Raw genomic sequence first — 12,200 nt, forward strand, 5'->3', positions numbered from 1 at the left:
AATGAGCCGGAGAAGGAAGTGGCAAACTAATGCAGTATCTCTGCCAAGAAAACCCCAAATGGGATCGCAAAGAGTCAGATAGGACTAATCAACTAAACAACATTTTGGAATTTATTTAACATGCCAAAGAAAAGTCTTGACATTTTATCACAAACCTCACATTCATCATTTGATGTTTTAAGTATGGAACATTTGATATTTTAAGTATGGGACAACTCATTTGATAGATGGAAGTATTAAATATTAAAATGAACAGTAAAGAAAACATTCTTCATAGGGTATGACTACTTGGTTCATTAAGTCCTTCATAAAACATTAATGTTTGGTTCATTATCTACTTTGAAGTCACTTCTTATACTTCTTCCTTCCCTGGATGAACTAGAGAATATTTCTTCAAGCATGAAAAAATCCACACCACCATAGCTGCCAAAAAGAGAGTTGACTCAGCAGCATCCTTGACCTGAGAGTCAAATTGGAAAACTTAATGGTCTGCCAAATCCTTCATCACTTCCATCCCTCAGCCTCCTCATCTACTGCTCAAAGTGGTGCCTTAGTACAATTACATGCTTTTTCCCATTATCCAGTGGGATTCTCCAGCTGGAACCTCAAACTCTGATATTTTGGATGGGACAAAACCACAACACATCTATGAAAGTGATAGCTGCCATCAGGGGTTTCAATTGAAGCCTGAAAGATAGGACACAATTTTTGGAGCCACCTAATCCATCCTGAAAGCATGGCTGAGGATTTCTAGTGGAAAAGCTCCTGACAAAATACTACAGAAAGTCAAGTCAATAAATTCTTGTTGACTTGACTTGACATAGAAAGTGACAGTCTCTCTGGGGAAATGGAGCCATACTGCTTCTGTGGACTCCCAGGTTGAAAGCCCAAACAGATACCATTATCCTTATGCTTACTCAGTTCCCTTAGAAGAGACCAAGTTCTTTATGTATATTAGCATGAATATTAGTTTCAGAAATCATTTTGTTCCTGTGAAGATGGTTTGAATGGCAGACTACTTTTTAATTTTGAATGTCTAAAAACAGCAATGAATTGTTAGGATCTTTTAAACATATTAATCTTAAATATGCTAAAGTTTATTAAAAAAAGACAACATAGATCTTTAAAATCAGAAATCAACTAACTGAATTCTGAATTTAATTGTGTATTATTAATTACATATACATGTATATGTAATATATACACATGCATGTATATAGATACATATACACTTATCTAATAAAAATAAAATCATAATTCAAATCATAGTAATAAAAAGCTTAAATTTTAGTAGGAATGAAAGCCAACAGCACATTTTCATATGATCATCCTAATTCAATAAAATTTAACAAATATTTATCAAGTATTTTCTTTGTACAAAGCACTATATCAGATTCTAGGGATACTCTTCAGAACTCAAAAATAGATTTGAGAGTTATTTATCTTTATACAAGTGAAAGGTAAAACCAGGAAAATAGATGAATTCTCCAAGGAGAAATGCCATAGATCATAGAAACTGAATTACCTACACTTATGAGATAGGAAGAGGAAATACGATAGGAACTGTATGCAGGTTGGATCAAGACATAGGAGTGTAACTAGAATAGTGAAAAAGAATGAGGATTCAGATAAGACCACTGATTTTATGAGAAAGAAGTCATTTTTGATCCCTAATGACTGTTTTGGTTGAGTTGTGTGGTCCGAAGTGAGACTGAAAGGGATTTACTGGTGTCAGTTGATGAGGACATAAAAAAAAATAGAACATCAGCTTTTGAAAGATTTGATCGTGAAAGGAAGGAGATAAATTGGCAGCTACCCAGGAATTGTTGTGAGGTTCAAATAGGAAAATAGATATAAAAAAGGATTTGCAGATCCTAAGACTCCATATAATTTTAGCTATTAGCAGCAGCAACAGCAGACCTGAGTTCAAATCCATCTTCAGACACATACTAGCTGCATGCATCTAGGCAAGTCACTTAACCTCTGCTTGCCTTATTTTCTTCAACTGTAAAATGAACATAATAATTATAGCACCTCCCTCCTGGAGTTGTTGGAAGATTCAAATGAGATAATATTTGTAAAGGACTTAATACAGTGCCTAGCCTAGTAGGTGCTTAATAAATGCTTATTTCCTTCCTTCTAGCATACTCCTGATTGTATGGTCAGAAGCCACGGAGAAAGGGATTGAGTAGTAATTAGTTGGTGAGGAAATGGAGGCAGGAATTAATTTTCCTTTGGAGGATTTGTCAGTGAAAAGAAGAGAAAAGCAGGCAGCAGGAGTTAAAGAAAAGGATGAATGGAAAGTTGTTCTAAGAGTAGAGGAGAATGGATCATGCTTTTACGCAGACAGAGCAGAATCGGTGGAGAGAGAAATTTAAGATGCGTAAGGGAGGGGATTAATTGAACAAGGTCTCTAAAGGAGATGGAAAAGCATGGAATCAAAAGGACAGGCAGATTGATTGGCCTGAATAGGAGAACTGACAGCTGGAAAGGAGGAGAAGATGAAAAATATAAAAATATTAAGGAAGATGTGACTAGAGAGATACAGCGTAACAGAGAAGAGGAAAATGAGGCAGTTTATTCTCTGTAACCTTTCCCTTGGTAAACTGTGGCAAATTTGTCCGCTAAAAAAGAGAGCTAGGTCTTGAGAGTTACATGAGGAAAGTGTAAATGGCTTAAAACAGCATCTGAGACTTGCATAGGGGAAGCAATAGTAAGTCAATAATGAATAAAGATTTCAAGGAGTAGTAAGATACTAGGTGAAGTAAGATTGGATAAGTGTGAAATGGACTTACCAGCTCATTCTATTCCTTACACTACCCTGAGCCCCCAGATGCTGTGGGAAAACACAGGGAAATAAAGTTGTGGGAAGCCAGGAACCCTACACAGGTGGTAGAAATATTCAGAATTGGAAACGGGCTTTGCATTTGCTGGACACACATATAAAGGCACAGAGTAATGTGCATGGACACCTCCTCATAGCTTGGTGGGTCACTGCCCTCTCTCAGGTTTTTTTTTTTTTCCTGGAAGGTGGACCTGCTCTCAATTGTTCCAATTACCAGGGGCAGGAGGGAAATGAATGGGAAATTGGTACCAGAGTGGGACAAAGGTGAATGCTTAAATTGTCAATATTATGTTAATAGGAATTTTCCCTTCTCTGATTGAATAGGGATGGCCTAATTAGTAAAGACGAAATGATGGCTTATTTCTTGAGAGCTAAATCCCAACTTCAGTGTAAAATGGGACCAGGATTTGTCCATAATTTTCAAGAGGTGACCTATCTCAAGCCAACTTTCTGTGAACATTGCGCAGGATTTGTAAGTTTTTAAAATAATTTTTATGCTTTCCCATTTATGTGTATATTTCTGTCTCTTTACCTGTTTCTCACTCCATTTCTGTCTCTCTCTTTTTTGATAATTTGCTTTGCAGTCTGGGGAATTCAGGGAAAACAGGAAAATATTGTTTTAAAATATGCATTTTAAACTTTAAAATTTTAAGTCATTAGACCTGGCAAGAGTGTAGTTCACAGATAACTTAGTGACCAATGCAAGATCATATGGTTTATATGTGTGTGTTCTTAAATATGTAGCTCACATAAGCAGGTCAGGCATGTGAGGCATGCCTCCAAAAGCATGATGGTTTGCCCAAAAATCTTAATTTTAGAGACATGCACCAACTGAACAAACATAGCCATGCTTTGTGTAGTCCCATACTGCCAGTCATTTAGAATCCAGCTTGACTCAATGCAAAGATCACTAGTTCACACAGCTGCTTCCAAATTTAAAAAAGCTTTTATTTGAGGTAAATAGTAAAACTTAATGAAAATAGTGTGCACTTTGTTGTTCTTATAGGTTTAAAATTTTTTGTGGATTAATAGGCTAATGAGAAAATGAAGTCAAACACTTGGTTTCTCCATATTTGAACGTGGAGGGTGATAGTGGAGTTCTGATACTATGGTGCCATTGGTCTAGAGAATTCATATTGTAGAAACTTTCTCATCTGTAATAGTTGTAGAGAGTTGTCCTAGCTACTGAATGGCTGAAATCACTTGTTCACAGTCACACAGTCAGTAGGTATAAGAAGCAGAACTAGAATTCAGTTCTTCCTAACTCCAACGCCAACTTTCTACCAAAATAAAACACTATGTCTCAGTCACCTTATTATCTTATAAATAAGTGAAGATATATTTTGATGCACTCAAAGACAAAGGATCCCTATATGTTTATTACTGGTTAATTGATAAATATGGAAGAATACTTTAGGGAAAGAGAAACATGGGAAAGAAGTGACAGTGATATTCAAAATAAAATTGATCTTATAGAATAAATGAATAAATCATTCACAGAATGTGAAATAGGAAAGAATCCTATAAAGTCTTGTCATTTGAGTCCTTGATTTTATAGGTCAGGCAACTGAGGCTCTAAAAAGTGAAGTCATGTCACACAAATAGGTAGATATGGGTTTGATTCCTCATTCTGTTATCGGGGGGAATTCTAGTGTCTAGCACATAGTAGGTGATTAATAAATGTTTGTTGATTAATTGAAGTCACGCATCTGGGTTTTGGCTTTCTCTTTTGTGGAACTTGGACTCAGAGATCTCTATGGTTCCATTTAGTTTTAAATCCAGTCTGGATCTAGAATACAGGTCTTATGGCAGACTCCCAGTCTTATGCATTTTCTATCACATTATGTTGCCACAGTAACTTTAGTGCTCCGGACTTTGTCCAAAATTGCATACAAATAAGGATAGCTTTGTGTTGGTAAAAACCATTTTTGATTTTTATAATGGGTATCACCATGTCCATTTAATATAAAAAGAAATTGATTTCTAAGTAAATTATTTGCCTTCATGCACAGCAAATAAGAGGCAAAGATGGGAGTCCAAAGGTTCTGTCTCATGTCCTTCTGAATACTTTTTTGCCCAGTGCTGCTTCCATTGTATGACATTCCTTCCCCTACATATATATGGGTGTATAGTAAATGAAAAAAGATACTCTCACATATTAAACAAAATTCAATTGAAGAAGCACTTACTAAGTTCCTAATATATACCAGTGGGGCAGCTAGGTGGCTCAGTGAATAGAGAGCCAGGAAGACTCATCTCTATGAGTTCAAATCTGGCCTCAGACATTTACTAGCTGTGTGACCCTGGGCAAGTCACTTAACACCATTTGCCTCGGTTTCCTCACTTGTAAAATGAGCCAGAGAAGGAAATGACAAACCACTCTGGTATCTTTGCCAGGAAAACCCCAAACGGGGTCATGAAAAGTTGGACACAACCGAAAATTATTGAACAACAATAATATGTTGTTATTAACAAGATGAGGGGCCCTGGGGATAAAAATACAAAAATCAGACAATTCCTGCCTTCAAGGAGCTAACATTCCACTTCAGAGCAGAGGAACAAAACCTAGACAGATAAATAATTACAAAATAAATGAAAAGTAACCAAGTACTAACAATTAGGGAAAACAGCTCCCAAAGTGTGTGCTGTTGTGTCATCCTGCAGTTCAGTCAGAAAGTAGCTCTTTGGTGCTGGTTTCTATATGAAGGCCTTCATTATTTCAAAAGGTTTGGACTCTATTACCAAGGCATTCATTCTCTTTCCCTCCCTGTCAGTTGGCCATTGTTATTGCTGTTGCCCAGTCATTTTTCAGTCCTGTTTGACTCTTTGGGACCCCATTTGGGTCACTAGTGGAAAACTACTGGAGTAGTTGTGCCTTTTACTTCTCCAGATCATTTTACAGATGAAGAAACCAAGGTAAACAGGGTTAAGTGTCTTTCCCAGGGTCATCATATAGCTAACGGAGTCTGAGGACAGATTTGAACTCAGGTCCTCCTGACTCTAGGCCCAGTGTTGTATCCACTGTGTCATGCTCGCTCTGTTCTAGCTGAATTGTTTCTCATCTATGACATTCCATCTGCCACCCCAGACCAGGGTTGTCCTCTGTGTCTAGAATATTCGTCCTTTCTTACCTCAGCCTCATGGAATTCCTAGCTCCCATAAATACCCAGCTGAAATGCCTCTTCCTACATAAGACATTTTCTGATCCCCTCCTCTCATTATTTGCATTCCTCTTTTTCTGTTTTTTTTTTTTAATGTACTTATTGTTTTCCCCAGTAGAATGAAAAGGTAGAGACTTTTATTTTTTATTTTTTCCCCCAACACTTGCACAGAGCCTAGGCTATAATAATTAAATAAATGCTTGTTAAAAATTGACTCCTCTACAAAGAGGGAACCTGAGGCTCAGAGAGATGAAATGATTTGCTCATATACCCAGAGACAGCAAGCAATAGGTCTGGGACTCAAACAATTCATGTATGAATTATAGCTAGCACTTATACAGGGTTTTTAAGTTTGTAAAGAGTTTCACAAATATCTCATTTCATCTTCATGACAGCCTTCATAGGTAGGTACTATTATCTGCACTTGATTGATGAGGAAAGTGAGGCACACAGAGGTTAAGTGACTTGCCCAGAGTCTCATAGCTCATAAGTGTCTAGTGTTGGATTTCAACTCAAGTCTTCCTGGCTCGAGGTCAGACGTTCACTCTATCCATTGCTCTGCCTATCTCCTTCTGAATCCCAATCTGATGTTCTTTCCTTAGCCCTTTTAATCATTCGGGGCAAATGGTTCAGAATAGGAGAGAACATGATAGATAGAAAGGAAGAAGAGCTTTGCTTCTCTGCTGACCTTGGAGTCCTGGGACCTGAATGTGAATGCCAATTCGACTACTCACTTCTTCTATGACCTTGAACAAACAGCGCATTCAGGCGCTATGGACATTAATTTTGTCATCAGCAAGATGAGTTGGGCTAGACACTAAATGATCTCTGGGCCCCCTTCCAACTCCAAATCCATGATTCTGTGATTGATTCATAGACTCCTTTTTAACTGAATGATATGAATGGACAAAGTAAACACACAACCCAAGTTTGCCCAATCACTGTTCCTGTGTTTCGATTCATCAGCACTACCTGGAGCTAAGATACTGATGAAAAATTACTCCCCCCTCCAAAAAAACCCAAAAAACCAAGGGGGTTAGATTCCATTATCTCTAGAGTCTCTTCTAGCTATGCATACTAGAACCCTAGGATCCTCTCTTCCCCTAGATTCCCTCCTTCATGCTAGGACGAAGGGGAGGACTCCACTATCCTGTTGTTAAGAGGAGGGGAACTAGGAATGCCCTAGGCTCTCAGCAGGCACCTACAAGGGCTGAGATGGGATGGTGCTGCCTGTCAACAGAATGCCAAGCACAAAGTGACTCAAGTTGGTCCTAAATATAGAATAATGCTTTCCAAGCAAGCTATATATTTAGAACGTCACATGCCTTGAACATGTATTTGTCTTGATGCTGACTTTCAGGCTAGTGCCTTTTTCAAGTCTAAGGCTGCACATGAAGGCCATTGGGTAACGAAAGTAAATTGGGTGATGAAAGTAAACTGTGGCATGCATATTGCTAAGCAGGTCCAGGTTTTGGCAAAATTAGGAAGTGGGAGTAATTCAAGTAACTTTTGATAGAGTGCTGAGCTTTGAGTCAGGAGGCCGGATGTGACTATGCCACCATTTAGCTAGACAACTTGCCCTGTCTCTCTGGGCCTCACTTAGAAAATAATAAAATAATTCTCACTTATAAAATGAGAGGATTGAGCTATATGTAGTCCAAGTTACCTTTCAGCTCTAACACTAATAATTCTACAAGATTCTTTTTGCTTTCTTCTCATTTTAAATGTATTTCTGAGTCCTGAAAAGGCTTTTATGGGCCAAAAGAGTGAATTTCTAATGATGGAATATTAGGTGATAGGTAAGATCATTTTGGGAAGAGGTTTTCCTAATGCTCTACAAATTATACTGTTAAAGTAATTGATTGAAATTATCTTTGGAGTTAAAATGATTGGAAGTATCAGCTAAATTACCCACTTTAAGGTATGCATCAGATGGTTGTGTGATTTTCCTTACACTAAGATGACCATACTGGAATCGAATAGAAAGGAAATTTTAAAATTCTTATGATAATACTACAGAGGCAGCAGCCTACTTTAACTCTTCATAGCCCTGTTTAGAAATAACCACCTGGTCGCCAAATGATGAAGTAAAATCAGTCAGTCAGTCCAATATTAATTGAATAACTACTGTGTACAAGGGGGCCATCTCCAGTCATCCTGATCTATATCTGGCCACTGGACCCAAATGGCTCTGGAGGAGAAAGTGAGGCTGGTGACATTGCACAGACCTCCCTCACTTAAATCCAATTCACTTGCAAGGCACAGCATCCTATTCCTGATATCATGTTGCTTTTCTAGAATGAAATACAAACAAGATCAACAACAACATGTACACACATTATTATAAAATCTCTAGGGGGAGGGGAAGAATAGTAGATTAAAAACCTCCTAAGGCACAGTCCTTGACTTCCTATGGCATCTAGGCTAATTGCTGAGAGAGAGATAGAGACCAATTAATATAAGATTTAAATCAAGAAGAAAGTTTGCAGGTAATATAGACCAATACCCGCATTTAAAACATGAAGAAACTGAGGCCCAGAGAAGAGATTACCATGCCCTAGGGTACAGAAGAACTAAAAGAGCTCCTTTGAGTTGAAACCTGGGGTGCTTTACCCTATACCAGCAGTTCTCAAACTTTTCTGGTTTCAGGGCCCCTTTATACTCTTAAGAACTGAGGGACTCCAAAGAGCTTTTGTTTATATGGGTTATATCAACAAGTTTTAAAATATTTATTCATTTAAAGATAACAATAACAAAGACATTACATTTTAACATAAGTAACATTTTTGTTAAAAAATACAATATTTTCTAAAACAAAAAAAATGAGAATAGCATTGCTTTCTATATTTTCACAAATCTCTCATGTCTGGCTTAATAGAAGAAAGTTGGATTCTTATATGTGCTATGGCATTGTCTGTTGTAAAATGTTTTGGTTGAAGTTTATGAAGAAAAAGCAGCTGGGTGACACAGAAAGCTGTCCCTGGAGTCAGGAAGACCTGAGTTCAAATTTGGCCTCAGACACTTACTAGCTGTGTGACCTTGGGCAAGTCACTTAGCCCAGTTTGCCTCAGTTTCCTCATCTGTAACATGAGTTGGAGAAGGAAATGACAATCACCTCAGTATCTTTGCCAAGAAAACCCCACATAGAGTTATGAATAGTTTCCCTAGGCAAGTTCTTCCCTCAGCCTGATTTTCTTTCAACCTGCTTCTCTCTCCCTGCCCATATGTTTACCTCCAAGCAATACATTATGTACTGTTTCCAATCAAAGACTGAGCACTTGATTGGCTTAGTGCTGTGAAGATTGAAAATCAGCACTTAATTGAAAAAGTGTGGGAATCCCTGTGACCCAGAGCCTAATTGGCTCTGCTCCAGGGTTTCATGTGAGGCCTATTAAGGGGTGTGGAAGATCTTATATCCCATTAACCTTACAGGGTCATCTAGCCTCTGCTTAAAAGACTTCAAGGAGAGGCAGCTAGGTGGTACAGTGGATAGAGCACCAGCTCTAGAGTTAGGTGGACCTGACTTCAGATCTGACCTCAGACACTTACTAGCCATGTGACCCTGGGCAAGGCACTTAATCCCAATTGTGCTCTCCCCAAGACTTCAAGGAAGTCCCACGGCAGCCCATTCTATGCACATTTCCATTGCTTTGTTATTTTTCCACATGTAATAGAGTCTGGGTCCTTCTTATGACTCCTCTGTTGTTCAGTCATGTCCTATTTTTCATGACTCAGGTAGAGATTTCTTGGCAAAGATATGGAGTGGTTTGCCATTTCCTTCTCCACATCATGTTATAGATGAAGAAACTGAGGCAAACTGGGTTAAGTGACTTGCCCAAGGTCACTCAGCTAGTAAGTATCTGCTGTTCTTTGCAATCATGCCACCAGGTTACCTTTCTTCTCTCTAGTATACTCTCTCCTCTGAGTTTGTGTGGTATATTATGCTGCCAAAATAAAACTACCCCACTGCAGGAATTATAGAGCTAGAAACCTAGGTTTTATAATGATTAAACATAGGTTTAAGATTTCAAAAAGTTAACCCTGATTGGAGTTTCTGAAAAGCTTTAATAGAGAAAATTATGATAGAGAAACAGAAAAAGAAATCCTTTCACACATTGCAATATCACACTTTTAGGCTATGAAGGTTAAAAAAGACATTCATAATCCCATGGTTGCTTCAATGTCATAGAAGCTGAACAAACTTAAACAGAGTCTTGATCTCATATATCCCTTAAGGAAACAAACCTACTTAGACCCTGTAGGTAAACTAAGGTTATTGAGTAAACTATTTTAGGAAATTCATTGTGGTGTGGAGAGGGGAGATTTACATATGGATAGTCATCACTATAATCCATTCCTTAAGTGAGGTAAATCAAATTACTTTGGGAAGCTGTGGCTCCCTTTTTTGGCTTTTCTTTCCTGAAGAATGTTTGAGGCCATATGTTAATTATTACAACCCATAGCACAGGTTTCAATCAGTTCAACCACCTAACTAAGAGTAATGGTCCTGACCTCGCATTCTCAATCAATGAAATCAACAAAAGGAAATAAAAAAGCAAAAATTTTCATAACACCCCAATCCAACTTTATGACTTTTTTTTGGTGTGTTGTCAGACTTGAGTCAATAGACATTTGCTAAGTATTTGCTGTGTGCCAGGCACTGTGCTTAGTAAGCACTGAGAATGCAAAGAAAGGTCTAGGACAGATCCCTCAAAGAGTTCACCGTCTAATGAGAGAAAACACATAAAAGGAGATGAAAAGAGAAAGTGACGGGGAGGTTTACACAGTGTGAAGTCCTGTAGCTGGGGTGGGAAATGATTTGGAGAGTTTAGAGTTTCAGAGTTGATTCCATCTTGCAGAATGTTGAATTTCTAGATATCATGTAGCCTAGGAAAATAGCCAGGTGGTAAACGATGAGGTGAATTTCCTGGAAGGCCTCCTTAAATAGTAGTAGATGTGAGAAGAGTTCTCTAATATCTACCTTCCCCCCTCTTCAATCAGAGGGAGGGAGTGGGCCCCCAGGGCAAGGGGCCCGAAAAGGTGTCAATTTCTGAGGTGATTTCATTTTCAGAATGATTAATTTCTGGAGTTGATGAAATCCAAGAAAGCACCCTGGTAGGAAAACATGTTCCATGGCAGAAAGGAATGCTCTTCTTTTTTACTTGTAGGGGTATCCTCACACATAGTGAGTGTTTAATAAATTCTTGCTGCCTGCCCATGTAGATGAAATCACAGTTTTGGTTTGTTTGTTTTTTAAGATGAAAGGTAGAGAAATAAAACTGACACCTAATTTCTTGAGTAGCTTTGGAGGCTATCATACCCTAGAGAAAATAGTCTTACTTGTCAGTCTCTTCCTAAAATGGCACTCTCTGCTATAACTAAAAAGCAGGGTGAAAAAAGACCAGCCTCCTTCTGTCTAGCTCCCAGAAAACTGATCAAGTGGTCATTATAGGTTGCGTAAATTTGATGCACTTTTAATGGTCTGTGATTTATATTTAATTTAATTTCCCTTGTTGGCTTAAATTTCTCCCTACTCTTTGAATCAGATCTTACTTAATAGAATGTGGAATTAAATTCCCTGAGAGAAGGGTTTGTTTAATTATTTGTTTTTTTGTATCTTTAGTGTTTATCTCAGTGCCTGGTACATAAGAAATGTTTAAGAAATGGTTGTTGATAGACTGGTTGATTAATTTAATCATCATCGTGATAGTATTTGAAAGCCTCCAAGCACCATACCAAAAGAAGGATTGATTATTCTTTTTTTGCAAGTGAATCTGTAGTTAAATTCTTCCCTGATTGATAGAGACTTGACTATTCTCCTTTCCCAGGTGTCAAACAGGAAGCCCAGACATCTGAGGCCTGAGCCAAGGTTGATGTTCAAAACCCATTCCAAGAATAGAAGGTCAATGAGCAGCTGTAGACAGGGCAGTAGCTATTAAAACAAACAAACAAATCCCTGATAATTGGTGAAGCTATAGAAATGACTCACCCTTTTGTGCTGAGTTATATGCAATTGGACTTGATTCTTAAAGTCCTAGAGACACAACTCAGCAACTAAAAATAGAGCAGTGCGTGTTCTTCCCATAGCCTTGTATCTCTGAATTCTTAGTCCGAAGAAAGGCTGTTGACAAGGGCAGTGATAAACAAAACCCATTTAGTTTACATGAACAAACCTATAGTTGCATCCTCCTTTG

General features: G+C 38.1%; 1 protein-coding gene across 3 annotated transcripts in view; it reads left to right on the forward strand.

The window, feature by feature from the left end:
- RASGRP3 (RAS guanyl releasing protein 3) overlaps positions 1-12,200 on the forward strand; it is a 157,752-nt gene that overhangs the window by 130,797 nt on the left and 14,755 nt on the right. For all 3 annotated transcript variants that reach the window (XM_072634144.1, XM_072634145.1, XM_072634146.1), the window contains one exon: positions 3,170-3,317. In XM_072634144.1, coding sequence (XP_072490245.1) covers positions 3,170-3,317 — 148 coding nt within the window. The remainder of the gene's footprint in view (positions 1-3,169; positions 3,318-12,200) is intronic.

This window comes from Notamacropus eugenii, chromosome 1, assembly GCF_028372415.1.
Source record: "Notamacropus eugenii isolate mMacEug1 chromosome 1, mMacEug1.pri_v2, whole genome shotgun sequence".
In the NCBI taxonomy this organism is placed as follows: Eukaryota; Metazoa; Chordata; class Mammalia; order Diprotodontia; family Macropodidae; genus Notamacropus; species Notamacropus eugenii.